The sequence below is a fragment of the Narcine bancroftii genome, chromosome 3, assembly GCF_036971445.1.
Source record: "Narcine bancroftii isolate sNarBan1 chromosome 3, sNarBan1.hap1, whole genome shotgun sequence".
In the NCBI taxonomy this organism is placed as follows: domain Eukaryota; kingdom Metazoa; phylum Chordata; class Chondrichthyes; order Torpediniformes; family Narcinidae; genus Narcine; species Narcine bancroftii.
In genome coordinates this window covers 260,656,445-260,674,868 of record NC_091471.1, presented here as the reverse complement: position 1 = coordinate 260,674,868, position 18,424 = coordinate 260,656,445, and the positions used below count along the sequence as shown (strand labels likewise).

The 18,424-nt window shown below is 42.9% G+C and overlaps 1 protein-coding gene across 3 annotated transcripts in view; it reads left to right on the top strand.

Annotated features, from left to right (window-relative positions):
* Positions 1-17,885, top strand: part of LOC138758619 (single-stranded DNA-binding protein 3-like) — a 133,786-nt gene extending 115,901 nt beyond the window's left edge. For all 3 annotated transcript variants that reach the window (XM_069927845.1, XM_069927846.1, XM_069927844.1), the window contains 6 exons: positions 3,318-3,369; positions 5,354-5,424; positions 9,625-9,703; positions 10,904-10,932; positions 13,219-13,320; positions 14,728-17,885. In XM_069927845.1, coding sequence (XP_069783946.1) covers positions 3,318-3,369; positions 5,354-5,424; positions 9,625-9,703; positions 10,904-10,932; positions 13,219-13,320; positions 14,728-14,757 — 363 coding nt within the window. In that variant the 3' untranslated portion in view covers positions 14,758-17,885. The remainder of the gene's footprint in view (positions 1-3,317; positions 3,370-5,353; positions 5,425-9,624; positions 9,704-10,903; positions 10,933-13,218; positions 13,321-14,727) is intronic.
* Positions 17,886-18,424: the final 539 nt, after the last annotated feature.

Genomic DNA, 18,424 nt, shown 5'->3' with positions numbered 1-18,424 from the left:
CTGCACTCCTCCTAAGATTCCCCCCATTCCACACCTACCCTTTGCCTCCTTATGCTCATTGCACCTACTCCCTTTTGGCCCTCACCACCTCCCCACACATCTCCCTGCATACCCCTCTCCTCCCTGCACACACCTATCCACACATCTCCCTACATACCCCTCTTCTCCCTGCACACACCTCCCCACACATCTCCCTGCATACCCCTCTCCTCCCTGCACACACCTCCCCACACATCTCCCTGCATACCCCTCTCCTCCCTGCACACACCTCCCCACACATCTCCCTGCATACCCCTCTCCTCCCTGCAGACACCTCCCCACACATCTCCCTGCATACCCCTCTCCTCCCTGCACACAACTCCCCACACATCTCCCTGCATACCCCTCTCCTCCCTGCACACACCTATCCACACATCTCCCTGCATACCCCTCTCCTCCCTGCACACACCTATCCACACTTCTCCCTGCATACCCCTCTCCTCCCTGCACACACCTATCCACACTTCTCCCTGCATACCCCTCTCCTCCCTGCACACACCTATCCACACTTCTCCCTGCATACCCCTCTCCTCCCTGCACACACCTATCCACACATCTCCCTGCATACCCCTCTCCTCCCTGCATACACCTATCCACACTTCTCCCTGCATACCCCTCTCCCTACATACACCTCCCCTTTCTGCACTCCTTCTCCACACTCTCCCCTCCCAACCCAACTCCCTCCAAACCCATCTCTTCCCTCTTCACACTCCTCTCTTACACCCCTCTCCTACACATTCTTCTCCCAGTGTACATATCTCGTGCAAACCTCCCAACCCCCTTGTACTTTCTTCAATGCCATGAATCTAACAGAACCAGAACTATCAATAAAAGAATTATATAAGAAATTGAAGGAATATGGAGAAGTGTCGGGTTACAAGATTAACGTAAACAAAAGTGAAACAATGCCAATAAATAATGCGGATTTCTCAAAATTTAAGAAGGAATCACCATTCAGATGGCAAATGCAAGCAATAAGATACCTAGGTATACAAATAAATAAAAGATCGGCCATCTATGTAGACTCAATTATTATCCACTAATGAAAAAATTACAGGTTGATTTAGAGCATTGGAAAGATTTACCACTAACACTAATAGGAAGGATAAACTGTATTAAAATGAACATTTTCCCAAGGATATTATACCTATTTCAGGCATTGCCAATACACTTGACAGAGAATATCTTCAAGGAGTTAAAGAAAATAATAAGGAAATTTTTATGGAAAGGGGGGGAAACCGAGGATAGCACTAGATAAATTAACAGAATGGTATAAACAAGGAGACTTACAACTGCCAAACTTTAAAAATTATTATAGAGCCGCACAATTAAGATACCTATCAGATTTTTATCAAACAAGGGAAAAGCCAGATTGGACTAGATTAGAATTAGATAAAATAGGGGAAAAGATACCTGAACACATATTATATAAATGGGATGAAAAATTGGTACAACGTAGGAGTTCTCCAATATTACATCATCTACTCAATATTTGGAAAAAGATTCATGTAGAAAGGAATAAAACAAATTATCAATTACCAAAACTAATATTAACACAAAATAAGTTACTCCCTTTTACAATAGATAACCTTTCCTTTAGAGAATGGGAGAAAAAAGGGATCAAAAGAATAGAAAATTGTTTTTCAGGAAATAGATTATTATCCTTTGAACAAATGAAAGATAAATACAATATAACTCAAGATACAGTGTTGGCATATTACCAATTGAGATACTACTTGAAGGACAAATTAGGAAGCAGTCTGAGTTTACCAGAGGGAAGTAACTTTGAATATGTGATTACAGATACAATGATAATCAAAAGATTTATAACAAATATGTATATTAAACTGCAAGAAAAGGAGAATGAGGAAACAAATGGTAAAAATAAACAAAAATGGGAACAAGATTTAAATATAAAGATAAAAAAGGAAACATGGGAGAAGTTATGTTCTGGAACGATGAGAAATACAATAAATACGAGGTTACGTATGATACAATATAACTGGATACACGGGCTATACATTACACCTCAAAAGTTAAATAAATGGGACCCAACAGTATCTGATAGATGTTTTCGATGTAAAAAAGAAATGGGAACAACAATTCATGCAATCTGGACATGTGAGAAAGTAGAAAAATTTTGGGAAGATCTAAACCAAATATTAAATAAAATTACAGAAAACAATATACCAACAAACCCAGAGATCTTCCTCCTAAGTAACATAAAAAACAAAGAATTTGGACTTGATTTGGATGGTGCACAAAAAAGATTTGTTAAGATAGCTCTAGCCGTAGCAAAAAAATGTATTATGTCAACCTGGAAATTGGAAGATAATTTGAAAATACAACAATGGTATATAGAAATGAATAAATGTATTCCATTAGAAAAAATAACATATAATTTAAGAAATAATATTGAAATATTTGAACAAATATGGGAGCCCTACATGAAACACAATAGAGAAAACCTACCAGGGACATTCACTACCTAAATTAACGAAAGGAGAAGGAAATGAAAAGAATTGACTCAGTGGAATTTCTTGTTTATTTTTATTGAATGACAACATTGTTTGACTGGTTTAATGTATCCTAGATTTTGTACTTTAAATGGATGGGGGGGGAGGTAGGGAGGGTGGGATGGGAGGAGTGGGGGGGGTAGAAAATGGCACTGTATATATTTGAAAAGGAAAAAGTATGTATCATGGTCAATGTGGTTTATGGTGTGAAAAATAAAAAAATTTTTTAAAAAATGCCATGAATCTCATAAAAACCCCCTTCTTGTCATACCCACCCTTTCCTGAACCTTTTTGTTCCACCCCCACCATCAATTGGTATGCAGTTCTCCTGATTCTCCTCCCCACCTCCCTAATCAGTGGCTTCTCACTTCACCTGCTCACTTTCCCTCCTCCTCTCTGCCACTCAATCCTGCCTCCCCCTTTACCTCTACCCAGGGCCGGTGCTACCATTAAGCCAACTAGGCACCTCTCTAGGGCGCAGACCTCTGAGGGGCACTGTTGAATAAAGATTCCAACAGGTTCTGACTAATGTACTATAAGCACACAGAAGGGGGAAGGGGTATGGCATACGTCGAATGTCATATTAGGTATTGCTCCCACTACTCTACCCAGTCAACACCCCCCCCCCACCACCCCACACGCTCAGTCCCTAGGGCGCAAAATAGTATGGACATACCACGAAAGAGAGGGGTCCCCTCCCCCCAGCGATCCTCTACTTTCTGTTTCCCTGAGTTGATCTGTTTTTTTCCCCATCTCTTCCAGGGTCCACCAGGCAGTGGTCCCCCAGGAACGCCGATCATTCCCAGCCCTGGAGGTAATGAATCTCTTCCCCTGTTTGTTCTTTGGAAACAATGGGAATGGGGATTGACCAGTGGTCTCCAAGGGGCACTGGACGGTGAACGATAACAGCCCAACAGGTCTTTCAACCCGTCTGTTCCACTCTTTATAGAACCACAACAAGCATCAAAATATTTATGTTCAACTAATAATTTACTCAGAATAAAATGAGCTCATCCCATCGAACACCCCAGCAGTGTAGAGGAGATGCAGAGTAAAGGTTCCTCCATTATGTCCCAGGGCAGAGACAGTAACAGCACCGGTCTGGCTGTTTGAGAGGAGATGATCGTACTTCATCAACGTGACAAGCAGCTTCAGCTCACTGTGTTATGGGTGGAGAATTTGAGGAAACTGTTCAGCTTCCTCAACCTGGTGGATGTCTGGTAAACTCTTCACCCCAACACTAGTGCATTCATCTGGAGGATGTGCTAGTGTCAGGAGGTCTTCTTGGCTGTAAGCTCCTTGCAGCTCAATTGGGAGAGATGTTACAGGTTTGATGTACATCAGTGGCTGAAACTATTCCATCCAGGATTCTACCTGTGCTTGATGACGCAACAGACAGGTGGAATTGGAAATGAATATTCCTAGTTGGGGTGGGGTGCTTTATGATATAATATATAACAGTTTACAGTGCGGAAACAGGCCATATTGGCCCTATGAGTCCGCGCCAGTTCACTTGAACAACTCCACTAGCTCCCCCCTCCCTCTCTTGGTCCATAACCCTCCAACCCCCTAATATCCACGTACACATCCAACCTTCTCTTAAATGACAGAACGGACCCTGCCACAACTATCTCCTCTGGAAGATCATTCCATTCTGCCACTACTCTCTGAGTGAAGAAGCATCCTCTTAACATTTTTCCTAAAGGTTTTTCCCCTTACCCTTAACTTATGCCCTCTTGTTCCGACCTCCCCTGCCCTCAGGGGAAAGAGTCTACTCACGTCTAGTCTATCCCCATCATAACCTCTATCAAATCCCCTCTCAGCCCTCTACATTCCAATGAATAAAGTCCCAGTCTCCTTCTCCTTAATCTTTCTCTGTACTCTAGATTATGTTATTTTTCCACTAGGGCCCACAAGTCAACTGGTGACCTCTGTGCTTGATAAACTATACTGGACAATGACATTTCTAAAAGGTTTGCTTCCTGAAAGAAATTGGGGATTATAATAGACAACTTCAAGCTGAACACAAAGATAATTTCAGATTTGCTGTATCACATGAGAAGTTGGAGAAACATTAAATTAACATTGATTGAATTTAGCAGGTTTAATCGTATAATGACACATTGCGATAGTTCATCTGAGAACTAAAAATGTTTTGCCGCTGATTTTCGTTTGTGCTCAGCATCTGATGCCTCTCCTGTTAGTGTCCAACAAGAGTCGGCCAGCATTAATGGACTCCAGTTGCCATGATACTGCTTTTCCATGATTGCAATGCCCTGGTGAAACCTTTCACCATGTTCATCATTAACTGGAAGAGGTCCAAGTGTGAATGCAGAAAATGAATTTTCAATGACATGTGCACCTCATGGTTTTGTCTGCTTGAAGTAGACGGGAAATCACAAAAATAGGTTATATCTAAAAAATAGTATGTGATAGGAAAATGTTAAGGTAATTTTTGTGATCAGCAGCCCAAAATCCATAAAATACACCCAAAAGTGTTCAGAAAGCAAAATCTTCATTGTCCAATGCTTGGGTTCTGGTTGCAATGTTTGCCACCAAGGTCCATAAGACCCTTGTCGATTTCCTTTTAATCCAATGGAAACACTGGGTCTCTGCTCTGGGATCCAAGTCTCCCAATGGGGGAGAATGAGATTGAGGAAGTAGGGTCTCTGCTCACTGCCTCTCACGGCTTGAAGCTCAGGGCCAATAACGTGAATCATTCTCTTCGCTGTTCTATTGATTGAGTCAGATTGTGATTTGAAACAACAGCAACCTCCGAGCCTTGTGTCTTTCATTAGATTCCACCAACTCTAGCGAGAACATGTACACAATGATGAATCCCATTGGACCTGGAGGGAGTCGACCTGGTGTAAGTATGAGTGAGCTGCGTATGTGGGGTAATTTAGGAGCAGGATCCCTGCTCCGTGCTGTCAATAACATCAGAATGTGGAGATTGGTTGGACGATTGAGAGAGAATTCTGATGTCTGCATGCTTCTGTCAAAAAGACGACAGGCACAGACTTAACACGATTTATATAAGAATTCTGAGTGAAGCAATGGTTAGTGAAGCGGTTAGTGCCAGTGACCTGGGTTCGAATCTGGCGCTGTCTGTAAGGACTTTGTACATTCTTGTGGGTTTCCTCCGGGAGCTCTTGGCTTCCTCCCACACTCCAAAACCAGATGGGGTTAATAGGGTGGCACAGGTTTCAAGGGTCATAAAGGGCTTCTACAGTGTTATAAGAACATAAGAAATAGGAGCAGGAGTTGGCCGTCCGGCCCATTGAGCCTGCTCCACCATTCAGTAAGATCATGGCTGATCTGATCATTGACTCAACTCCTTCCACTTGCCTTTTCCCCATATCCCCCAATTCCTTTTTTATTTAAAAAAATCTATCTAACTGAACCTTAAATAGGTTTATTGAAGTAGCCTCAACTGCTTCCCTGGGTAGAGAATTCCACAGATTCACGACTCTCTGGGAAAAAAAGTTTTTCTTCATCTCCATCTTAAATCTACTCCCCTGAATCTTGAGGCTGTGTCCCCTAGTTCTGGTCTCACCAGTGAAAACAATTTTCCTGCCTCTATCTTATCTATATTTTATATGTTTCTATAAGATCTCCTCTCATTCTTCTGAATTCGAGTGAGTATAATCCCATACAATTTAGTCTCTCCTCGTAGGTCAACCCCGTCATCTCCGGGATCAACCTGGTGAACCTCCTCTGGACGGCCTCCAAGGCCAGTATACCTTTCTCAAGTACGGAGACCAGAACTGCACCCAGTACTCCAGGTGTGGCCTCACCAGTACCTTGAATTCAATTCCTTTAGGGATGAAGGCCAACTTTTCATTTGCCTTCTTAATAACCTGTTGTACCTGCAACCCATTAGATAAAATAACTGAAGAGGTATCTGCACCAATGTAAGTCAGCAGTGAGCCCACTAGCCTCCACCAACCACCCCACGAGCCTTCGCATCAAACACATTACCCTCCATAATTTCCGTCACTTACAATATGATCCCAACACCAGACAGACACATCTTCGTCCCCCCTCTACTCTGTCCACCTTTCATAAGGACCTCTCCCTCTGTGATTCCTCACCCACTCATCCCTTCCCATTAACCTCCTCCCCTGCGGCCACAGGGAAGTGCCACACTTGCGCCCACACCTCCTCCCTCCCAGGGCCCCAAACAGCCCTTCCAAGTGAAGCAACACTTCATTTATAAATCTGCAGAAGTAATCTACTGCATCCAGTGCTTCCGTTGTGGCCATCTCTACATCAAAGAGACTAGAAGTAGACTGAACACCTTCATTCTATCTGCATCAGTGACAGGGACCTCCCAGTGGCCAACCGTTTCAATTCTGCGCCAAACTCCCATGATGACATGCCTGTCCATGGCCTTATGTACTGGCAAACCAAGGCCATCAGTAAATTTGAGGAGCAAAACCTAATATTCCGTCTGGGCTCTCTCCAACCAAATGGTATTAACATCGACTTCAGTTCCTGCTAGCCCACTCCCCGTTCTCTCTCTTTTCCCCATTCCTCTGTCTTCTTTCCTCCAGCTCTCCACCCCCTTTCCTTCTTCATTTACAGAGACATCCCCCCTTGCCCCTTGTTTGCTGGTGTGCCTTCCCTCTCATCCATTTACTACCTCCTGCCTGTGGGACCGTGCTCTTCCCTGCCCCCCCCCCCCCCCCCCCACCATTCACCATTTTGTTCGGGCTACATTTTGCTCATACCTCAATGAAGGGCTCAAGCCAAAAATGTCAGCTGTGCATCTTTATCTTTGCTGTATAAAGGACACTGTCTGACCTGCTGAGTTTCTCCAGCGTTGTGTTTTCACATGTCAGCAACTTCAGGAAGGATTGAAGGATAACGAACCCTTACTCAGCCCAACAGCTGCTAAAACCCTGGTTCACGGCCCTGTTACCCACAGATGTGTCAGTTCCAACATGCTGTGAACCAGATCCCCATCTCTTGTACTGAATAACATGGAGTCATCTAAAACTCTACTGTTAGTGTCCGAAGTCTCGCGGTCTGCCCATGGGCTTGTGCCTAATGACCAACAGTGTGGGCTCTCAGTCATCCCCTAATTTGACCATTGGTGCCCCATACCTTCAGCTGGACCTGAAGTTATATAATTCTTGCCCTAAATCTCTCCATCTCTTTCATGCTTAAGATGGTCCTGAAAATCCGACATCCTTGACTGAGCCTTTGGTCACAGTCGTACTAAACTTTGCTTGATTTGGAATATCTTGCAATGCTTTACTGCACCAAGAATGCTGAATAATTCAAGTTGCCTGGAAAGCAGGCTGGTATCTTCCAATTGTGCCAGCATAGAAAAAGGCCATTTGGCCCATCAAGACTGTATTGGTTCTTGTTGCAGCAATCCCATCTACCCCAATCTTTCACCCTGCAATTTTTTTCTTTCTCGTGTCTATCCAAATTCCTTCTGTAAGCACCAATTAGATTCCAGCACAAACAAACAATGAGTTCCAAACCACCACTCACTCTTCTATTGAAAGTATTAAATCGGTATCTCTGATACTTAGGCTATCCTCTAAACCAGTGGTTTTCAAACTGCGCCCCCTCCCCCAACTCACATTCCACCATAAGTGACCCCTATCCCATTGGTGCTCTGTGATGAGTAAGGGATTGCTTGTGAGTGGGAAGGGAAGGTTGAGAATCCCAATTGTAACTGAAATGTTCTGCTTGAGAAAAATTGTCATTGGCCCATTTCGTTTGGAGTTATGAAAATATGCACATAACGAATCAATGAGGGTCGATTAAAACAGTGGTTTTCAAACTTTTTTCCACCCACATCCCACCTCAAGCAATCCCTTACTAATCACAGAGCATGGATGGCATAGAGATTGCTTAAGGTGGAATGTAAGTTTAAGGGGGGGGGGGCAGTTTGAAAACCACTGCTCTAAAGGAAACAACTTCCCATTATTTACAACCAAAGATGATCTGCTCACATCCTCAAGTAAGCCACAATCAGGAAGCTTGTGATCCCCAACTACAATCTCTCAGATGCTGCACATCTAAAGACAGAGAGTTGCTGAAACCAACTCAGCAGGTCAGCAGCATCTATGGAGAGAGGAACCAAGTGAACTGTTCAAGGTAATGTTCTTAATGTTATTATGTTGTATTGGTGAGATTGTTTTGGCGGTAAGACCAGAACACTTCTCAGTTGGCCCATTCAACAGAACAGCATCCCTTCATTATTGCACTGGGGTTAGCTTGAGTCTCACGCCAGGGAGATGCATATTCCCCACAGTGGCTTGTGGACCCTACACCTGCATCACTGTAGTGAGTGGCCCTGAGCAGCAAGTAAACTCTTTCTTTACAAACCCACAAACTTCCACACAAAATGACACTATGTCACACCCCATCCCCTGCAAAGATTCTATTCCTTTCTCTCAATTTCTCCATCTCTCTCGTATCTGTTCCTAAAATAAGATCTTCACCAATCTCTTTGCACTTCCATCCCTCATACAGAAGATCTCAAAGCCCTTCTATCTTGATAAAACACCTAACCAATCACCCTCCCAGCACCACCCTCCTCTGCCCGGCGGAACATTCTCACCCTTAATAATTTATCCTTTGACTCATCCCACTTTCTCCAAATCAGACCTGGGTCCCAGCTACGCTTGTCCATTTGTCAGCTTTGTAGACCAATCCATGCTGCAAGCCTTCAAAGGCAAGGCCCCTCAACTCTTCCTCCACTATATTGGCCACATCAGTGTTGCCTCATGCACCTGTGATGAGCTCGACAACTTCATTCACTTCACTGCCAACTTTCAAATTCATTTTCTCCATCATTGGAGAAGACACTCTCCCCTTTCTTGATCCCAATGTCTCCATCTCGGGAGAAAAACTTTCTACAGAAACTTTTACCAAACCCACCAACTCCCACAACTACCATGACAGCATTTCTTCAAACCCCATCCCCTGCAAGGATTCCTTTCTCTCAATTTCTCCACCTCCGTTGTATCTGTTCGCAGAATGTGGTCTTGCGATGTCTGCAGACTTTTCATGTTTTACTTCTGTCACTTCCTTATCTCTCTTTCAGTTCTCAATGGGTCCTGGAGCTGAGGGTCCACTTGGCGGAATGGCAGGCATGGAGCCTCATCACATGAATGGAACGCTAGGTAATGACCTTGGGGAGCCACTCGGCTACGCAAGTTAGACTCGGAAAAGAGCCTGGCATAAAAGTAATCCAGATTTAGGCCTGGAACACATAGCTGAACACCTATAATAATTAGGACTTGGCTGTGGAGTAAAAATAATCTATATACAGGCCAGGAATAACACAAAGTAACATAGACGAGTCTCTGGAGTAATATCGATTTACAGAGGCGTGGGCCTGGTGGCAGGGTAATATTGCCACAAACCTGAAGTCAGAGTAATGCAGAATATGAGCCTGGAGACACACAGAATATCAACAAAACCCTGAGAAATATTCAGTAACTATAGATTACAGAACTGGTGAAAGATGCACTTTGGTCGGCCCGAAACCTGTTGGTTTCTCAGCACGCAGAGATGTCGGCGAGGGAACGCTGCCAACTGGCACATTCCAGGCTTCAGGAGTATGTGCCAAGGGACGCACTGACACTTGGCGCAGCCAGCACGAGGGCACTGTGGGAAAGGACCACAGTCTAGAGTCATCCCATTACCGGGCATTGAGGGGCTGAGACCGAGGGGAAATCCCTCAAACACGGGGGGGGGGGGGGGGGGGGGGGGAGAAGCAACAAAGTACCACAGGGATGGTAACGTGTATTTAGAGAACAAATGTATCATTATATATTGATGGGAATGTATGGATATAATTGGCACTATGGGTGTGAAAAGACTTTGAATGTGTTTAAATAATATATTGTGAATAAAGTCTATTTTTGAAAAAAGAACAGAACTGAAGTAACATAGAAATATTAGCATGGGCAAATTAAATATACATCAACATAGGTTTGGGTTAGAAGAGAGTCAGGAATTGGCTTATATGATTCAGCAGTGGTTCCTGGAGTTACATCAAGTAACAGCAATCCTGAACCGACATGAATGGAAAGCATTGTACCCTCTTGGGGACAGAGGGTGGAGAAGATTTGGTCTGGGGGGAGGAGAATTGGGTATTTGTCCTCTCACCCTTAATAATTTATCCTTTGACTCATCCCACTTTCTCCAAATCAGACCTGGGTTCCCAAATGGGTCCCAGCTACGCTTGTCCATTTGTCATCACGGCCTGCATACTGCCCCTGAGCCATCTTTCCAGTTCCGCAATATATTCCGGGGGCGGAGTCTGAGTCTTTGAACCGAGATGAGGGATGCAACTAATAGTCTTTCTCTATTTCCAGGTTCTGCTGATATTGATGGATTGTCGAAGGTATGTTGGTGCCTGGACAATGTAGAGAACACATAGCACATCACACCGACTTTGCTGGTCTTCTTGTTACATAAACTTCATCAGAAACTTCTGCTCTGTTCCCGTCCAGTCTCCTCCTATTCACTTTCAGCTTTGTGTGTTAAAGTTCTCTTCAAGCTCACTTTTTCCATTCTCTTGACACCTTGCAATGGGTTACATGATCAGTAAGGCCTTACAAGTCCACAGTAGCTTTTAGAGTTTCAGTGTCTTGCAGCCATGTCTTGAGTTATCCATAAAACATAAAGCTGGAGAATGTCAGCAGCTCAAATAGAGAACTTTATAGAGCAAAGATAAAGATGCTTTATTTTTGCTATATAAATTACTCTGTTAGACCTGCTTGTTTCTCAATCATGGTGTGTGGAGACATTCATGTTTTACTCTTGAATTATAGGCACTGCTTTGATTTGGGAAATTCAACAGAAAAATTATCCACACAGAATAATAACTAGATAGTTTGCTTTCGCTGTTAAATGAGAAGTGAATCGGGTCCAGGAGGATGAGAACTGCTCTGCTTTACTTGAAATACTAGTTATGGATCTTTGGAGTCTAACAATTAGAATAACACTGACTTTCCAAATACTGACTGTCAGAATGCTCTGGGCCAATCAGAGATTAGATTCAACTTTATTGTCATTGAGCCAAATAAAGATACAATTAGCATTCAACCAGGAATTTCTTTTTTAAAAGTTCCATTTACAAATACAAATAACTATGTGGAAATTTTTAAAAAGTGCATTCAGCAAACAAACAATTCTAAAAGTACTGACAGTGCAATGTTAGTGCAGTCCCTGGGATTTAAGGTTCAGCTGGGCCACAGCCTCAGGGAAACAAGCTCTTCTTGAGCCTGCTGGCTTGAGAGTGAAGGCTCCTGTGAGAGGCCTTGGGGATGGGAGAAGAGAAAAAAAGTCTATAGTTAGGGTGAGATACATCCTTGATGACGCTCTTCGCCCGGCCCAGACAGTGTTCCTGATAGATGTTCTCACTGGTGGACAATTGGATGCCAATATTGCACTGGGAAGTTTTCATCGCCCGCTGAAATGCTTTTCGGTCTGAGAGTGAGGTCAAGAGCATTAGAGCTCTGACACCAATGCACATTTGCAATGAGGCGACCTTCTGGTCAGGTTCAGGAATGTATGAATCTCCCTGTTTAAATTCCATATCCAGGAACATGTTTCTTTTAAATACTTTATTTTTCATTAAAAAAATAACAATTATAACATTTCAATAAAAAGATATATATATAAAATTTTAGATGAAGCAAAAGAAAAATCACACATACAAAAACCCTAACTCTACCCCCTTCTGTTCAAAACCACCCCCCCACCCCCTTTTTTTAAATACCTTTTTGTACACTGTCAGGGTTCACAGTTTAAATTAATCGCAGGATTCAGGGAGAGATCACTTCTGAATTTAGCAATGTTATTAAAGCTGGGCACCAACATAGTTCAAATATTGTCGCCATATTTTAAGAAATGTATCACAATTGTTCCTTAAATGATATGTTCTTTTTTCCATTGGTATCCCACTGCCCATCTCTGCTATCCACCTCACCAAGGTAACTGGAGAGTCCAACTTCCATGTGATTGCAATACATTTTTTGGCCTCTGCTAGTGAAAATTTAACAAAATGAAATTTGAAACTCTGCAAGATCTTTACTTACGTCTATAAAATTGCCTAATAAATAAAGTTCTGGATCGCCTGGAAAGGTCACCCTTGTAATTCTTGTTAATACTTCAGAAATTTCTTACAAGAAAGATCTAACCTTCACACATGACTAAGTTGAATGAAAGAATGCTCCTTCCTTTATTTCACACCAGGAACATGTTTAAATTAATTTTAAACTGTGTACAGCTCCATCTATGGATTGTTTGCTACAATTTCTTTCACAATCCCCTTGAATACCAGCTCTATTTTGACATTTAAGAAAAATTTGGATAGATACATGGATGTGAGGATAGGCTCTGGGTGCAGGTCACTGGGAGAATAATAGTTTGGCACAAACCAAATCAAATGAAGAGCCTTTTTCTGTTCTGTAGGATTCTATGGTTCTACTTACAAGAAAGAATGCTCCTTCCTCTATTTCACACCAGGAACATGTTTAAATTAATTTGTCTTGGATAAATTCTCACTTCTAGAATTTGTAATTGTTTACTGTGAAATAATTTCATGTATTGCTGGAGGAGAACAGAGATAACCCTCAGATTGTCTTATAACATTAATCAACCCATGCTATCCCTTTCCATATAGAATTCCCCGAACAACATGACGGGGATCAGCAATCCTCCAGGAACTCCACGAGATGATGGCGAGATGGCAGGAAACTTCTTAAATCCTTTCCAAAATGAAAGTGTAAGTTAAGATGCAGATTGTCTATCTTCTCCCTTTTTATCTCTCTCTCTCTCTCTCTCTCTCTCTCTCTTCCCCTCCCCCCCCCCCTCTTTCCTCTCTCCTCTCATTTCACTCAGCTAATTTTGGCTCCCTCTCCAGCCTCAGTGGAAATTTGCAGAATGACTATAAGTATCTGAGAGATATTTTTATCTCCACAGTTACCACTCCTGCTTTCTTTTGCTTCTGCCATTTTGCCTGATTGCTCCCATTCATTCATTCATTAACCTCTGTTACAGCTTATCTCCCTGACACCCTTCCCCACCTTCGCTGCAGTCTCTCAAGCGACCTTTGCCTTCTTCCTAATTCCGAGGGAAGGACCTTCTACCCGAATCATCGACTGTTCTTTTCCCTCAAGTGCAGCTTGACTTGCTGAGTATTTCTGGAAATTCTCTGTTCTTAGATTACCAGCAACTAGAGTTTTAAAATATTTATTTAACCTTTCTATGTATGCTTCATCTTTTCCCTCTAATCCAGAGGTTGTTAGACAGAGATCAGGAGGAGGAACAGTGATATCTCTTCCTGCTAATTCATTTCAATTACAGTAAGACCCATGTTATTCAGAATTCAAGCAACCTGCAGACTCATGCAATGGCAAAAAAAATTGCAGAAAATTAAAAGGCAAAAAATACGCATTTAAAATTGGCATGCCTCGCCATTAGTTCACCAATCACGCAACACGCAGTCTCGAGTAACCGGAAAATTCACTTATCCGGCATCTACCAATCCCCATGGGTGCCAATACCAGGGGTTTTACTGTATTTTATTCCTATCAATTCCCTTTAATTCATTCTTTGAATGTGCATTTGACTGTCCTGCAGGGTGGTTATTGCCCACCCTTCATTGCTTTGAAAAAGAAGATGGTAAATCTTTTCAAAAATGCTGAGCGACTTTCTAGGCCCCTTTAGAAGGTATTAAGAATAAACCACATTGGTCTGGGCCTGGGTCATTCTGGTGGCAAGTCAATTAAAGGCAAGTTATCGTCCCAAAAGTGCATTAATGAATCTGACGGGTTTCATTAGAGCAATATTTCATCTTTGTAGTCAGAACAACTACTGATAGATAATTAAAAATAAATCCTATAAAGCCATTTTATGGACGTTTTTATGCACGTGTGTGTTTGTTGTTTCTGTGCAGGTCTGTTAATAAAAAACCTTGCATGCTAATTTTATAAACCCTTTTGGGGTCTCAGAGCGAGGGTGTGGAGGAGATTTACAGAAATAAATACAGAACTCCAAGGTGCGGTGGGCGGGACTCAGAGGTTGGGGGTTGCTCTCTGTGGAGCAGAGACTGTTAAGGGATGACGCTGGCATGGCTTTCTTTGATCCAGGTGGAGGAACTGCATCTAATGGTTGTGTTTTCTTTCCCCAGTACTCCCCAAGTATGACAATGAGTGTGTGAGCAAACCCTGCGAACTGTCTCTTCTGATCCTCGTGCAACCCCACTGGAAATGAGAAGAAAGTGTGGATGGCTAATTGAAAGCAAAACGAAACAATATTTAATGGACAATTACCCGTGTAGCTGCATCTGCTACACCTCGCTGTAGTGAATCATCAGATGTTAAGTTGGATGAAAGCTTGAGGCCTAATGGAGGAATGGAAGATGTTACATTGAAGCATGGGGCTGAGTGGGGAGGGGAGGGGATGGGATGGGGAGGGTGCTCAACATTTTACTGTTTTAATACCTTTCTTTATATAAAACCTGTTGTCCATTCAAACGACAGTGATTCATAAAGGCCTTGGTCCTGAAGCAGGCCAAGCCAGCCCAGAATGTGGGTATTTTGGTTACATGATGCTGTGTTAACCAAACAACACTATTCTATCATTATCTTGACATGGGGAAGGGAGAGTGGAGGGGTGTTTAGTGTTTCACTGATGAGCTGGTATCTGCCTACTGTCCTTCAGAATCTATCAAGTTTTGATAAGCTGAGTAGCTGATTCCCACGTTTTGTATCTTTGCGAGGTTTGGATTTAGTTGAGGAATTGCATCTTCCCAGCCCCCAGAGTTGGAAGCTTCTTCCGCATACTTTAGCAGTTTCGGAACTGCACAACAAATTTTACCTTTCAGACAGAGGAACTTTCTGCCAAGCACCCTGCATGCTGAGATACCCTCTCCACCTTTTCCCCATCTGCATCTTTACCAACGAAGATTTCCTTCAGACTTCACCCCAGTGTCCTGGAAATTAAAATGCTTCCTCCAGTTTCAACGCTGGGAACACAAATGTGCTGTGTAGTTTGTTCACAGGTTCATGTCTGCGGAGTGCTCAGTCTGCCCTGTTCCTCTCACCTGTCCCTATTGCTTGAACGGTGAATGCATCGCAGAGCTGATCCAAAGGCTCCTAGTTCTATTCCTTGATTACCCATAAACAAAGGAGAAACCCAGAATCCTTGTGGTTGATCTCGAACAGTCCCACCCAGCAGACTCGGCCCTTTGGGTAATTATGCCTACTTGGGAGATGAAAACCTTGTTCAACCCTTGGGTCAACAACACATGATCAAGCCTGTCAATGCATCAAAAACTGAATGTAGCCTTGACCAGAATGAGCTTCCTCATAAATATTGTACCGATTTATTGTCAGTAATTTACTTCAAAGATTCTGGCATTCATTTAGTACCTGGAGCTTGTTCTGGCAGGGAATATGCCCTGAATCCCTGCTACCTATTGAGTAGTCTGGATTCAACAAAAGATCTTGGCCTCAACTTCCACCATAATTTTCATATTTGGCATGTATGTTAAGGATTGTTGTAGGTCTTAAATATTAAGATGATCTGATGGTGTAGCTTCAGATATTAGTGATTCCAGGAGGTACTCCAGGGTTTTCAAGGGATTGTTAGCATCTACCTAATGTCTCATCTAAATGACAGTGGATCACATTCATGTCAAGTGTGTAAACATTGGAAGGAGTCAATTGTGTGGACCTCGTTGAGGTGGTCAAGAACAGAAACAATTCAAATGAAATAGGATAAGGCTTCACATGGTGAAATAGCTGAATGATTTATTTTACCCAGTCATGAGTTTGATGAAAGGTCTGGGTGAAATTTAAGCAATTTAATTTATTGGTTTGATGATGGAAAAACATTGGGTGTTTCTGGTTAGAAGGGCAAAATGATTTCCCCCATATTCAATTAAAATAAAAACACAATTTGTCCCGAGGAGGTAGACTTTTCAGATGTCCAGACTACAAATGTGACAGCTCTCCCTGTGGGAAACTCCCTTCCTTCCATCTGCCTCCATCCACCAGCGACCCAAAATGCGACCAACATTGTGTCCAGCAGAAGTGAACACTTTCTCAGGTCTACTGGCTCTCGCTTGGCAGACACCAACTTCCCCGCCCCCCGGCTTCGTTCATGAACCCTCTCAAGCTCCACTCATCCTTTGTCCATGTCCGTGGTGTCTCACCTATAAAAAAATAGCATGAAGGCCCAGTGCCCACAATGTGCTAAACGCTTGCTTCTATCTGTAGACTTTGTGGCGTTGAATCCTTGTTTTCCTGTTTGATATTTTGCTGCTCGTGTTTGGACACCAGTCTTTGATATGTGTGACAATGGTGAGGGGAAAGATGATCCTCACAACCCGGATGAGAAGTTGTCAAGGATATCAATAACAAGAGACTGTTTTGCTGTTGTGAGGAAGGGGCTGCAATGGCCTTTCAGTAATATTTCATGGGATAATGTTGTATTCCTTAGAGGCTGAAAGTCCATCCAGAATCCCTTGCGTTGTCAAGGAGGGCCATGAGTGTATGATCGGTACCAATATTAAGCTGTACAACCTCCGGATATGCCATAGTGAGCTCCGTGCAGGTGGAAGGAATTTCCAATTGGTCTCACACCTCCGGATTAAGATCAATCTGGTCAGCAAACCAGTACATCATGACGTTTCCCCTTGATCACTGCACCCACCTGATCCTCCACTGGTGGATCTTGCATGCCCCAGTTCTGAGAGCCTGTTCCCCTGGATTCTGTTCCCAGATCCTGTATGCCCCAACTTCAGTATTGCCTGCCCCCTGTTGCCACTGATCCCATACCCACGGATCCTGCGCCCACTTGGATTCCCCTCCCCGGGATCCTGCACTCATGATTCCTGCAATTTGTCCAGTCAGCACCCACTGGAGACAGGAATGAGAACCGAGAGCTTGAATTCAGAGCTGGTTCCTTGTAAGTGAATTGAAGTCGTAATTACTTCATAAAGTCAGTACGTTGTGCCAACAGGGACCTCAGCCAATCTTGAACCTGTGTTTTTGTTAAATATATATTTTTAATATCTATCATTTATGACTGTACAGTCCAGTATCCCTGCTGCCTGCCAATTGTGTTTGATGTATAATTGCATTAAACTTTTATGTTATGTCCCAGCAGTATTGAACACAAATGTTGGCAGTTCGCTGATCCCCTCAGCCCCATGTTTGATATAGCGTTCTGTGTAGTTATATATATTATGTCACCTGTATGTTCTTTATATATTGTAAAAATTCTTTAGATGTTCAGTTGTGCATTAAACTGCATCAATAAATGTCATGGATGCTTTTCTTATTTCCTGCCTCTATGTGGTTTCTTTTGTCAGAACATAACAGTGGGAGGTCAACGTGCCCTATTGCGCCATCCAGCAAGTAGTGTCTGATCTTCAACTTCAACATTATGCTCCTGTCCCATTCACATGTTCGTTGTTTCCCCCATATCAAGAAATTATTGGTCTGATTTGAAAACATTCAATGAATGAGCTCCTCAGCTGTAGGGACAGAGAATTCCAAAGAGGTATGAGCATAAGTAATCTTTTAATAAGAAGCTAGAGAAGCAACGTAACTGACCTGACAATTTTTAATGTTTTTTTAAGTCTAGGTTTAGTCATTCAGAATATTATGCTTCATTAAAAGATGAAAGGCATGGATCAGATTTTAAAGAACCTCCAGTTTAAAGTATCAACACCATCATCCCCTCAATACTGATTGGCAACCTTCGAAACCTGGGCCTCCACACCTCCCACTGCAACTGGATCCTGGACTGCCAGTCAGTGTGGATGGATAATAGCATCTCTCCTCACAGGCAGTCAACATGGGCACACCTCAAAGATG